The sequence below is a fragment of the Saccoglossus kowalevskii genome, chromosome 1 (assembly GCF_978046115.1).
Source record: "Saccoglossus kowalevskii chromosome 1, keSacKowa6.1, whole genome shotgun sequence".
Lineage (NCBI taxonomy): Eukaryota > Metazoa > Hemichordata > Enteropneusta > Harrimaniidae > Saccoglossus > Saccoglossus kowalevskii.
The window spans coordinates 23,525,301-23,539,831 of record NC_140641.1 but is presented as its reverse complement, the minus strand read 5'-3'; the positions used below and the strand labels follow the sequence as shown (position 1 = coordinate 23,539,831).

The window sequence follows — 14,531 nt, the reverse complement described above, 5'->3', positions numbered from 1 at the left end:
CTCCGTAGTCCTGTTTTGTTAGCAGCATTTTTTTTTTTTGGCCGATTGTTTTTTTCGCCCTCTCGCATTAGTTTTGGGGTCTTCAGAGGATGTCATCCATAAAATTAAATCAGTGTGGCCTTACAGCAGCAGAATATCACAGAAATATCAGACGAAACATGAAAACACTATATATTGTATTTTAGCCTGAACCCTCTCTATTGCAATTCCAAGGATTACCCCCATATGTGCAACCATTTCTCACCTTGGTATCATCCAACTCTGAAAACAAATTCTTAATACCACGCTGAAGCGTTTGGTAATAACTTACCAGGTTGCTGGTTTATGCTTTCAACACCACCATCACATATAACATAAAGTTCATTGCAGACTGAGCTTTTCTTGAAAATCCACTACATTATTTTAAAACTGTTTTCCCGTATCTCATTGGCTACTTCAACAGCGAAGTCAAACATATCCTTTGAAGATAATAAAACACAGTGCAGTAAAGTTGAAATAATAAAAACAAATTCAGTTCAATGTATACGATGTATAGATATATGACACATACATTAAATGATTACCTCAATATTTGTTCTTGCGCGGCAGTAAGATAACTTCTGTATACGAAGAGAGTTCATGGGAAAATAGGACAGTTGGCGAGATTCTCAGCTGTGATCATTAATTTTATTAGCTGACAATGCTGTCAATGTAGGCGATTGCGAAATTGTATCCATCTATACTTGAGAGCTAAGTTTGTTTTGATTATAGTGCCATGGGTTTATTCGGGAAACGCTTCCCAGATAAATCGTCCACTCAGTATCGACGCTTTAGATCAGTTTAAATGAGCGCGAGACTAATTCAAACTTAGCTTAAAAATGTAGATGGCAATGTTTCATACAAAATTTGTCATTACGTATATTACTGTATACAAATAATTGACACATGGGTGTAATAATAATGTTCTTTTTAACAAACTATTAAATTGGAAGATTTTTAAAAATGAACTTGAAACCGAAATTGTCATCTAAGCGTTAGGCCGTCGCCGATTGGCTGCTGAGCTGGAATGCCAATTTTTAGTTTTAAATACCCCGGCTTAGTGTTCTAGGTTCTTCGCGTAATTAGGTGTTCGTATGCAAGGGATTTTTCCACACAAAAACGACGAATTCGGCCGAATTTTGTTATCGATTGGCTTAATATAACTCAAACGGACCGTATTTTTGTGAAAGATTGGTATTTTTGTCTTGATTTGTAGGAATCTGAAAAACGCGTTTCACAACTTGTCTCTTATTTAGTTTTATGCGTCATTCAAGATGGCGGCCACTGGAATGCACGATGAACCAAGGTCCCTTGCAAACGTGAAATATGACAGTGCACAAACTCTACACCAGCTTATGAAAGCTTTATAGACACACAGTTCGACACCCTCGACAGCAATGCTAACCATAGAGACATCTCGCATCGGAAAACAAACTAACTGCAAATTGGAACTTCCGAAATGGGTAAGTATTCGTCACATACATATATTATGTTCTTCGATCATATCGTAGCGTCGTGACCGTGTCAGTTTAAAAACACGTAGATATATCCGATTTACACCATTTTGTAGTGATGCTGCCAATTTATAAACACAGTAGCACATTGACTGTGACACGTCTGATTTAAATCGTAGCGTTGTGGCCGCACCAGTTTAAAAAAGATATTCAATAAATTCGTAATATTAATAATAAAATATTCCGCCTCATACAGGGTGCTTTAATTGTGTCAATATTTTCAGATCGAAGGCCCAATTGTAAGCGGTGAGCAAACTCTGTTTTGTGGCGATCTTCGCCTACAAGCATTATTCATATGACCGTGAGCAAAATGATGCACAGCGTTGATCGCCAAATTAGGTCACCGTAAATTCGCTAATTGGAATTTGTTCGCATTTTACTTACTCTCTAAAAACATTTGTATCTTGAAGGTTTATGAAAGCATGGAAGGTACTGAAAGTAAACGGCAATTTGGGAATATTCTGAATTGGTGAAGATGGTACGCTAGTGATATATTTGGTATTCCAAATATTGTTGAAAAGACAAATACCATAAAAAGAGTTAGACGCAGCCGTTTACACCAATGTAAACGAGCGAGATTAGTGAACTATCTCTCTAAAGCACTCCGAGGACCCAAATCTGTGGTGGTATTCATATTGACGGGAAGGTGTTATTGCTCGAAGGAAATATGACAATATAAAGAGTCATCTGAACTACAAACTTGACTCAGAGCGATTAAATATTATTGAAAGTATATATGACAAAGCACAAAAACTAAATTCTAGGGTAAATATAGTTAATACTTTTACGTTTCGGATTATTATTCAGTCACGATACCATTTTGACTTAATTGTAGTCACTGTGTTAATGTTAGTCATGTCATTGTCGGAAAATCTGTGTAGTTGTTGTATTATCTCAAACGCTGCCGCCATCAAACAGACTCTTACCATCAAACAGACTCTTACCGCATATTGTTCATGGCTGGTATTAGTAGATGGATTACGCAACATCCTGTTTGTAGATAGTTTTAATGCCGGCTTTCATGTCTGACTTTATATTTAGTATTAGTAGTAGTTGTTTACTTCATCTGTATAAACAACACGTGTTAATTATCTCTGTATTGATGATAAATAAATCAGTTTGAAACAGTCAACATCGCCTCGTTTTACTCTCTCGCACACACATACGTCGAACCTTTTCCTACAGTCATTAATCATTTTCGTTCATTCCTCAGCTCCTGAGAGCGAGGTTATTTGTAGATATGCTGGCGATCGCCTCTGTGTTTCCGGAAGTACCATGCGGGATTAGAATTTTTGGTGCCGAGACCAGGATCTTGAACTGAAACAGAGAGTAAACCAAGACATCATCAATATGGCAGAAACTGACGGCCAAAAAGCAAGCAAGAAGCGTAAGAGCAACAGAGGACAGATGACCAAACAGATTCACAAAGCCGAAGAACTCATGCAAAAAGATGAATTCCTGACATCCGATAAAGATTTGATGACTGCAACAATACAAGATATAAGGCAACGTCTAAAAACCATTCAAGAATGCGATGACAAAATTCTGGATGAAGCCGAAAACGATGAAGTATACGCCAAATTATTCGAAGAAGCAGATGACTACGGAATCAAGATAAACGAAACTTTGGTGCGTTTTCAAAGCTTTCTAGAGTAAAAAAACACTGAACAAAGACCGATAACAGAGACACCCACATCACCCGATACTTCGATGACATCAAGAACAACAAGAATGGTCAACCTACCCAAGTTACAGTTACCAACACTTGAAGGTAACATTCTGAAATGAACCACGTTCATTGACGCCTTTAGGTCGTCCGTAGATAATGACTCTAGTCTGGAAAACATCCAAAAATTCCAGTACTTGATGACACAACTAAGTGGTGAAGCAGCAAGAACTGTCAAAGGTCTGCAGTTAACCAACGCAAACTACTCAGAAGCACTAACCACAGTCCCTCTATGTGCACTAACACTCTTAAAACAAAGGTATGGTCAAACACACAAGATCATTTCTAGCTACATGAAGGCATTATGATAATTCTTTGTAAAGTATGACCAATTTTTACGACTATCTAGAAACCTATATTCGTGGATTGAGATCTCTTGGTAAAAAGGAGGATTCCCATGGCGATCTACTAGTTCCGATTGTTTTCGAGAAGTTGCCTGCAAATACAAGAACTCAGATTTCACGCGAACATGGTAATAAGGCCTGGTCGATAATAGAATTGCAGAGAAAACCAAACACAAAGAAATCCAAGCCAGACAAGCGGGTAATCCGATAGAACAATTCAATGAACAACACGCCACTGAAAGATATTCACCCTCTACAACATCTTTTCATGTTGGATACAAGTCAATCAGATCTAACGATTTCAAGCCTAGACCCATCAAATGTGCATACTGCAAAGCCGCCCACTCAGCACATGCTTGTGAAATCATAATTGGACCTGATAAATGTATGGCTATAGTGAAAAGAGACAGATTGTGCTTTAATTGCTTAGGACACCATAAAGTACACGAGTGCAAGTCTAAATATCGCTGTAAATTCTGTCACGGGAAACACCATTCTACGCTCTGCGACAATGCTAAGAAGACACCCGTGAAATCACAAACTTCCGGTATTGAAGACACACACGTCAAACTGACACCAACTACCAGTCCGATATTACTTAAAACTGTCTCTGCGACTATCTACAGTTCAAGAAAGGGAACTTCTGTCAACATATTACTAGACGATGGCGCCCAGCGTACGTTTATTACCCAAGATATTGCGAACAGACTTCAGATTGACACCCGGAAATGCCGAACAGAAAACCTAAATCTCGCTACATTTGGTGCTAACAAGACGGCGGTTCAAGCAAGGCCTATTGTTCATATCACCCTACAAACAAAGCAAGAACCGGTCTCAATTGACGCCCTGGTTGTACCAAGAATTTTAATTATTTTTTGACGTTACAATTATTTTGCTGCAACAATGGTTTTTTGTTGGTGAAAGCCACCTGGATCTGAACAACCCGCATAGGAACTCTCGTTCCGGTCTCACAATTTACGAGAAAAACAGCAGCCAATCAAATTCGTTGTAACATGTGCAAGATTACGCGAGTGCAATTGTTTTTGTTATGGTCGCCATTTTGTTTTTCGTCAGCGTGAAGATTTCGGAGTTGTTATTGGTAAGTATATTATGTATTTATAGACTTTAGTCAACTGTGAAAATTGTGAAAAAAAATTGTGAAAATTGAAGCAATTTTGTTTGTATTCATTCGTAATGATGGATCTCAAGCAATCACTCTTTGTTATTCTGTAGCTCGCTTGGTTTCGCTGTCGGGTGTTTCGTTCGTCGTGGTGTTAACTCGAAACCAGAGAGATACAGTTCCATCCCATGCGAGTTACCCTATTCATGGAGGTACCTCCATGCCCTATTTTACCGACCGGAATTCAGGTCGGGCCGCAACAGCAGTTTTTTCATTATTTTCGCCTCAAATTTCTACTGTCGATGGGTTCTGAAACATTTTCATCAATTATTTTGAGGACGATGGTTATAAATTGGTCGATTTCACGACAAAACCGCGGAAAAAGGGAAACTACAGCAAAATCCCTGTGTTTGTCGCCATTTTGAAAAAGTTGTCGTGACGTGAATAGGAGCTGTAAATACAAGTGAACTAATTATTAATTTTGTTTCTTTTAGTTTCTGTTTGTTAGCTACTATGTCGATTTTAAAAAGGAGTTTTTTAATGAAGCTGGAAACCTTGCTAGTGGATACACCAGAAAGAAGATCCGGATTACAGATGGAATTATTGGATTGAAAAATGGTTGGCTGTGCCCAGCAAAGCTGATATGATTGTTTTCAGCCTGTTAGAATAAATTTTTTGGTCAAAAAATAAAATGCAGTTGTATTGTCTACAAGGATCACCCTAAGTACATGGTTTTATAGTTCTAAATTTGTATAGGGAACAAAATATAAAACTGTTTTCACAGCAATTAAGACACATTGGCAATTGTTAATAATTTATTTAAAAAATATGGTATGACTGATGTCTCTGTACATGTTTTCCCAGCATGGAACCAGATCCAATAAAAGAAATTTGGTACTACAGGTAATAATTCATATGCAAGATAGAGCTTTTAACTACAATTTCTGTGCAACTTTAACAAAAATATGACACTGGTAGTCTGACTCATACTGAGGAAGAAATGGATAAAAAAGGTTTTACAAATTTAATTAGTTATTTATTATTGAAGTTTGTCAAAATCTACTTGGCATCATATCAACATTGGATTAAAATATCCCCAAAATAAGAATTTTCACATATTCAGAGATATGTGTTTGAACTGTTGGATAACAAATACAGATCCTCATGTCACACTTGTAAATTATGACAATGTGATCAATTCTAGTTTACCACTGAATAACATTATGAAAATGCTTATTATTCTTCAAATGTTTTTAATCAGATGACAATAAAATACAAATACAATGCCAATCTGATTATACCAACTTTACACTGCTATTATCAATGGCACATTCAGTCCTCTGTACCAGTGCTTGATGAGCTATTTTCAATTATTGCATCAGACTCTATACTGTCACTGCTATCACTACCGGTATGATACAAAATAACAGAATGAGGTGGTTTGTCAACTCTCCCAGATTCCTGTACATACGACTCTAAATCAAATGAAGTACCATAATGAATAACATGATGAAAATTTCTCATATCAATTAATACCCATTCTAAGAGCTGTTGTACAAACAATAATATGCAACTCTGAATGAGACACTTTCATAATTTCTTATACCACAGAATCATTTTCGCTGTGGTACATCCCAATGTTAGAAATTGAGGCAGGATATTCCCATTTAAAGTAATCATATAATCTAGATGTATAATCAAGTGATGAACAGACAAGTGTACGTGGAAACTGGTCAGTTTCCTCTCTCAACTTATCAACCATCCAGTAAAAAGTTGAGGGGATATCACGTACAATTTTCAAAACACCGTATCTAACATTAGCCTTATTGGGACACGCATTTATATTTTTACAGTCTGAAATGGAGAGACTGTCCTTGATCTGTGACTAACAATTTGGATGCTGTTGCTGTCAATGCCAGTACTTGCACTTTCAGGAAAATAGGATCATAGTTCTCCCAAATGGGAAAAATACTCTGAGTGCACATTCCTGCTATTTGCGCCTGCCTTTGTAACTTTGAGCAATTGTCGGCTTTCCCCTGTAAAGAGCAAAAATGAAGATACTCAACATGTGTAACTTATTTTATAGATAGTTCATTTTTCCTCTGTCTTTTCCTCTGTCTTATGGCTTGAGGATTTGAAACTTGGAAGGAGTGTGAACAAATTTTTAAAGCATTATTTAAATAATTTGTACCATGGCTGTCACAAATTGGGCAGTTTCGGGAAAACCATATTGTTATACGTGTAGTTTAAAGTGGAGAGAGTCATCACCTGCGCATGGCAGATGGACATAGCGTGTCATTGTTTACAAATAAGCATCTACCCATGAGCCTTCACATGTTTAACGTGTTGTTTATCATCACTTCAGACTCGATTCCTGCATGTGCACAGGTGACAGTGCTCCCGCTTTGTAGCATATTTGATGATGCCTATGCTTTGATCTCATATTCGATGGTTATGGCTTTAAACAACAAATTCTAAAACGCTGTGGTACAATGTGTTGTTAATGAGCGATATACTTACCACTTTGGAACTGTATGAACTTCATCAACCACTAATAAAATGATCATGTTGCCATGTCTTTCCTTTAATATTTCAATATTTTGTATATTCTTTAAGTAAGCCTTTGGCGACCAAATATATATTTTGGCAGGTCAGCATCAAAATTTAATTCTGTTATTGGAGCTGCTGACAAACCACAATTTCTGATGAAAGATATCTAAAGAAAAAAAGGAGCACATTAACATCAATTTGTTTTCATCATTTGATACAAACTTCATTAATTACAATACAAACATTATTAATAAATTGAATTATTTTTTTTTGAGGGGGAAGTGAAGTAGAATTCTACTGAAATCATTTTATTGGTTACATACCTGGTCGTTTATCAGGGACACCAAATGTGATACAATTATGATTGCTCCATCAGTTGGTGCTTATAACATTGAAAACATTTCCCATATCCAGTTGGCAGAATTGCAAGTACATCATTTTTACCTAAAAGATACTTTATAGCCAATTTTTGTTCTTCTTTCAACTGTGTAGGATCGACACCGAACTTCTTACAGACCTTGAAATTAAATAGTAAAAAAAATAACATAGGTCACAATCATGTATAAGTAGTACCACTCGAGAAGTGTATTACCAGGTTTTTAATAAGACAATAACAGGAATCGAATAATAACTGACTACTAAAGAACAGATGAGCATTGGTCAGATACGTTTGTTTGAGGGCTTAACTATTTAATCAAATAAACTGATGTGACTATAGCATAAGGGGATGTTTATTATTTTATCAAATAATGCAAGATACTGGGTAATGCGAGATGTACACAGGGACATAGTCCCTGGTCTGGAAATGAGGATAGAGGGATTGTGACAAGGAGTAGTATTAGTTGGATCCTAGTTTATTTTCTTTTTTTCTTGGTTGAAGATTGACAGTACTGGTAAACACTAGCCATTGTTAGATGCAGCAATATAAAATACTAGTAATTTGCGACTTGTGTATATTGAATAAAAAAGAATAAAAAACATCAAAAACAAGGTGGAGAAGTGCAAGACCTTGAGTTTGTTTATGTTTGATCTAATGTAGCTTGTAATCAAACAAACCAGGGTTTAGTGGCAGTACCTAGTTTTTCCTTTTTAAATATCTATGAAAATACCCTTTTGGTTATAGATATGCTAATATTGTGTTTGTTCAAGTAAGCTGTTCTAAGGTTAAAGTGGCTGGACAACAGGAAGTGCTCTGCCTGCCAAGCTTCAAATAATGACATAACATATTTAAACAATGTTTTATCAGTACTGTCTATCTTTAAATAATCTCCACAATTGCGACAAAACATATGCAGCTTCCTGATGAATATTAAATGACTTCAATCGTTAATTGCGTGAGTATACAACGTTTTCAAACACAATGTCCACAAAAAACTACGAAACGTCCACACAACAATGTCGATGCCAACACCGACATTTTACCTTCATAGACAAAAAATCATAAATTCTGCGAAAAATCAAAATAATGACAAATACTGCTATAAATTTGCTCACTATGTATTCATAGACATAGATATCGTAGACCAAAGTAGGAGATACTAAACATGCTGTAACTCAGACGAAAATTGGCCGACTTGAATGGCATCACGAAATGACAAGAATGACATTACATAAATGCGAGTGCATTCTGAAATCTTCGGGTTAACGTGTGTCAACAAACTAACAGCAAGTTCTGTCAAGGTACGCATCCTGCGGGCGTAATCTTCAAGTTTCAAGTCTGAGAAGCTAAATAACCAGTCGGCCATCGAACGCAACGTTACGCAGCAGGACAACAGCTACAAACAAGACAATATGCATATTATGCAAAGAAACAACTATTGTTTGTCAGTAACAATTACGAAATTCATCGAAATACGCATAAACCTACCTCGAACTTCACCTCTGCAGCAGTACATGTGTGGTCAGCCATTTTTTCATCTGGAGTTCTACGCTTGCGCAAAACATGAGTTTAACCACTTTGTAAGATGCTCTGTGATTGGCTGAGTAAATTGTCTGGTTCAATCATTGCTGGAGAGTTCCTATGCGGGTTGTTCAGATCCCGGTGGCTTTCAGAACAAAACCATTCTTGCAGCAAAATAATTGTAACGTCAAAAATAATTAAAATAAATAATAATAATTATAGTAAATAATCAAAATACTAGTAGATAATAATTATAGTGATTATATAAAAAAAATAAAAAAAATAAAAAAATCAGATTGACCTCAAGTCGAAAAGGACACTTTCGAAATAGGGCTTTTGATAGGTAGTAGTAGTAGTAGTAGTCCAGAGTTTTAAATCCGGTTTGGTCCCCGAGGACGAGGGTGGCCGGATTCACCTTAAACTAGTGGCAATCGCTCTTACCCCCTCCCTCCACTTTGCACGATTTAAAGCATCCCTCATCCTCATCCCAACCTTCCCACTCTCCTCCTCTACTTGCATCTTCCACGTCTTCTTTGGCCTTCCCCTTTTCCTTGGACCGCTCACCTCTAAATCAAGGGCCCTTCTTAATACATGCCCATCCTCCCTCCTCAGCACATGCCCGTACCAACGTACCCCATTTGCCTTCGCCAACCGATCTACCGCTTCCTTCAAACCCAACATCTGCATCAAGTCCTCAGTTTTCTTTCTGTCCATCAACTTCACCCCACACATCACTCTCACCATCGCTCTCTCTGTCCTCCTTAAAGTACCCAACTCATTTTCACTCAAACACCATGTCTCGCTCCCATACAGCAATGCTGATCTCACACAACTCTTATAAACTTCCTTTCATCTCCAAGGGAAATCTCTTCCCATATAGTAACTCTCCACATTCCCTAAACTTCACCCAAGCAAACCTTGCTCTAGCTGTCACAGCTGCCTCACACCCACCACCCTCACTTACCTTGTCCCCCAGGTATGTAAACTCCTTCACTGTCTCAACCTCATCACACAACTTTTCTTCCTGTTCCACCACCCTTCCAGCTCCATTCTTACATCTTCCACACGCAAAATCCCTTGCCAATCTTTGGGTCACCCTCTTTATCTTTGCACATCTCCCATGTATCCACTTCCCACATTTCACACACCGCACTGAATTTACCTTTACCCTCTTTCCACACATGCCACATGGGTCAACCTTACTCACCAAAGCTTTCTCCTTTGTCCCACTCACCATCACTTTTGTCTTTCCCAGATTTACCTTCAAACCCTTACTCTCAAATGCTTTTTTCCATTTCACAAACTTCTCCCTCAATCCCTCCATTGTGTCATCCATCAAGACCAAGTCATCAGCATACAACATCTCTCTCATCAGCCCTTCTCTTGCACTCTCTGTAACTACATCAATGACAACTACTATTGGTCCATTGTGCAAGATAACATGATTCGGGGTCCTGGGCCAACTGCAGTTCAGTCGAAATTGGGCTATCTTCTATCTGGACCGACCAACATACACAACAATATATTAGTTATGAACGCTACGTGTTTAAAGGTTATGGTAGACAGTACTAACGACGAACTCAATTTCTCGCGATATTGGGACTTAGAAGCCATCGGTATTTCTCACAAAGAACACTCCCGTCAGACTGATTTCGAAGAGTTCAAAGAAAATAATTTGACCCGCACCAGGGATGGCAAATATGTAGCTAGTCTACCATGGAAGGAAAATCATCCTCCCCTTCCTACAAATTTTAATATTTGTCAAGCTCGTACGAGATCAATGGTGTGACGCCTTTCACCGGAGCTGTTGCACACTTACAATGAAATCATTTCTGACCAATTGTCACGGGGATTTATTGAAAAAATCAAGGAAGACAATACAGAGGAAGGACAGTAGAGACATTAAGATGCGCATACGAGAACGGAACGAGAACGGATACGTCACTGCTTTGTGCATGACCTCCGCGCGAACCAATGACGTCATCGGTTGCCTGGTCGTTCGGCAGTCGTTTTGAACGTGATCAAGGTGACTGACTCGTAGTTGATTTCCGAGAGCTTTTCTCGCTGTCAATTTTGAATAATTTTCATTGACATTGATAAAACGTTTTATATTAGAGTGTTTTTGAATATTTATGTTGAAATAAGAAATATTGGATGCATTTTAGCTGACATTTATACCCACTGAAAACGCATGATATTGATCTGCTGAAAGAGGATTCGGCAAACAGGCCTAGGACCTCAGCAGAGTGGATGGAAATAGTGAGAGCTCTGTCAAATGTCTGTGAACTAACTACTAATTCTGATTCCGGACGTGAAATGACATAACAAATTTTATTAGGTAGTTATTGTTGCCCAATGAGAGACGGATTGACATGGTTCTGGTTTCAGTTACGTTCCCGTTGTGGGCGCTTGTACTTAATCGTTTTCTGACACCAGAGAACGTAACGCAAATGAAACATCACGTTACGTTCTCGTTACGTACGCAAATCTTAAACTTTCTATTATATACCACACCACTCTGTTGCAAAGAATTCGACAATCACGCCAATACGAGTAGTATACGACTGTAGTTGCACGCAATATCCTAATCCAAGCCTCAACGATTGCTTAGAAACAGGTCCTTCATTGATCAACGACTTGGTGGAAATTTTAATCCGATTCCATGTCAATAAGATCGCGTTCACAAATGACATAGAGAAGGCATTTCTTAACGTACAACTGGCAGAACATGGACGCAAATACACAAAATTTCTATGGTTAAGCGATCCCACGGACACAGAAAGTGACTTTGTCGTATATCGGTTTGCGTCAGTGTTATTTGGCTCAGCCAGTTCGCCATTTATTCTAAATTCGGTTGTCAAAACGCACCTGGATTCCGAAGAGACCCCTGTAGCGGACGACATCAAACGAAATATCTATGTAGACAATGTGATTAGCGGTATCAATAGTACACAGTCAACGTTGGCCAAAGAATATTACGAAACCGCAAACGACACCATGAAACGCGCAAGTTTTACCCTTAGATCATGGGCCACCAACGACGGGGAACTACGCAAATTAATCGAACAGCAAAGTAAGAACGACCCGAATGATATTGTCAATGTACTCGGCCTTCAATGGAATACCGTTGACGACCACCTGACATATCCCGAAGCATGCAAATCTACCGTAACCACAGTTAGCACAAAACGGGAAGTGGCTAAAATGGTTTTCGCGCTGTACGACCCACTTGGGTTTCTCTCACCAATCCATGTTCGCGCTAAACTATTTCTTCAACAACTGTGGAAAGAAAAGTTTGATTGGGATGAACCCTTTCCGGGACTACTAGAAAATGAATGGATTAAAATCTACATCGAGCTTTTCTCGTGTTATTGTTTCGATATTTGTATTAATTCTTAATTTTCACTTTGATCGTTTATTATCCCGCCGGCCCGGAGTGTCAGAAAATCTGTGTAGTTGTTGTATTATCTCAAACGCTGCTGCCATCAAATAGACTCTTACCATCAAACATACTCTTACCGCATATTGTTCATGGCTGGTATTAGTAGATGGATTACGCAACATCCTGTTTGTAGATAGTTTTAATGCCGCCTTTCATGTCTGACTTTATATTTAGTATTAGTAGTAGTTGTTTACTTCAACTGTATAAACAACACGTGTTAATTATCTCTGTATTAATGAGAAATAAATCAGTTCTTCTTTAGGTTTGAAACAGTCAACATCGCCTCGTTTTACTCTCTCGCACACACATACGTCGAACCTTTTCCTACAGCCATTAATCATTTTCGTTCATTCCTCAGCTCCTGAGAGCGAGGTTATTTGTAGATATGCTGGCGATCGCCTCTGTGTTTCCGGAAGTACTATGCGGGATTGCATGATGGGAGTGGAAAGTCTTTTGATCGTAAAATAATTTTAGAAAAGTAAAATCTAGAGTGACTGGTGAGTGAGTGAAATGAAGGTTGGTTTTAAATATTAAATATCGTGGAATCTTGATGAAATAATGAAAGGAAACTGAAGAGGTATGAAAGGGCAGTAAATGTAGCCATAATGCAAGGTCAGAATCCGGGGTCAAAATACGTCACAATACATTCATCAAGGCGGTTGCAAAGTGTCGGATTCGGGTATCGGGTTTTGTACTTAGACACACACCGTGTCTGAGATTGCCATCTACGACGACATTTACCCGATACACAGACTTCAAAATACTTTATATGTGGTGCTGATACGGACTAATTGCCTACAACAGGTTTACATACACTGTATTCCAACGTCCGTCCTTACTCATATATACATATCCCATAATGCAACGCGGTAATGGCATCATTGTAAAGTGCCCGCATAACCATGAATTAGGTCACGCTCAGATTGACACCATACAATTAAAGGTTGACAATCGAAAGAAAGGAAGGAAGGTGGAAATTGAATAGCATATATATAAACACAACTTTGTAAAACAAATCTAAAGAAGAAGTTAAGGAAAAAATATATTAATAAAAACATATCCCTTGAAACATACTTGAAAATATCAAAGCAAAAAAATATATATAATGTAGCCCATAACTAGGTGCAGGATAAAATAATTTGCACAAGTCTACCCTCCAGAGTTTTTATCGGTCAAGCCCTCAGACATTTTATTAGCTCCGCTGTCAACAAAGTCGACGACGTGGAGCTCTTCATTCCTCAGCTCCTGAGAGCGAGGTTATTTGTAGATATGCTGGCGGTCGCCTCTGTGTTTCCGGAAGTACTATGGAGGATTGCATGATGGGAGTGGAAAGTCTTTTGACTCCTCAGCTCCTGAGAGCGAGGGTATTTGTAGATATGTTGGCGATCGCCTCTGTGTCTGCGGAAGTACTATGGGAGATTCCTCAGCTCCTGAGAGCGAGGTTATTTGTAGATATGTTGGCGATCGACGCTGTGTCTGCAGAAGTACTATGGGAGATTGCATGATGGGAGTGAAAAGTCTTTTGATCAGTAAAATAATTTTAGAAAAGTGAAAACTAAAGTGACTGTGAAATAAAGGTTGGTTTTAAATATTAAATATCATGACATTTGGATGTAATAATGAAAGGAAATTGAACTGGTATGAAAGGGCAGTACATTTAGCCGGAACACAAGGTCAGAATCCGGGGGCAAAATACGTCACAATACATCCATCAAGGCCGTTGCAAAGTGTCAACAACTATGGATGAGGTAAAAGACTTCGTTTGCAGTTTGCGTGAATGGCCGGGAAGAAAAATTCATGCAAATTCTGTGCTTCAGTAACAGTATTTGCTTCTTCTTTTTTTTTGTGCAATGGAAATTAATACAAGAAATGCTGCCAATAAACATGCCCTTCTAGTACACAGAACAACCCTGGGAC

The 14,531-nt window shown here is 38.3% G+C and overlaps 2 protein-coding genes and 1 long non-coding RNA gene across 3 annotated transcripts in view; 1 reads left to right on the top strand and 2 right to left on the bottom strand.

Moving 5' to 3' along the window:
• Nucleotides 1-6,549: 6,549 nt before the first annotated feature.
• The window catches only part of LOC144361215 (uncharacterized), a 28,512-nt gene continuing 20,530 nt past the window's right edge, over nucleotides 6,550-14,531 (bottom strand). The window contains exons 2-5 of the long non-coding RNA XR_014931211.1: nucleotides 9,140-9,336; nucleotides 7,596-7,789; nucleotides 7,243-7,438; nucleotides 6,550-6,758 (exon numbers count right to left, since the gene is read on the bottom strand). This is a non-coding gene — a long non-coding RNA (uncharacterized LOC144361215). The remainder of the gene's footprint in view (nucleotides 6,759-7,242; nucleotides 7,439-7,595; nucleotides 7,790-9,139; nucleotides 9,337-14,531) is intronic.
• Nucleotides 9,584-9,916, bottom strand: LOC146750464 (uncharacterized). Its single transcript, XM_085496960.1, has one exon. It carries the CDS (start codon nucleotides 9,914-9,916, stop codon nucleotides 9,584-9,586), a length of 333 nt encoding a protein of 110 aa, XP_085353086.1.
• On the top strand, nucleotides 10,614-12,571 carry LOC146750463 (uncharacterized). Its single transcript, XM_085496955.1, has 2 exons — nucleotides 10,614-10,955; nucleotides 11,702-12,571. The coding sequence occupies exons 1-2, from the start codon at nucleotides 10,614-10,616 to the stop codon at nucleotides 12,569-12,571; spliced, it is 1,212 nt and encodes a 403-aa protein (XP_085353081.1).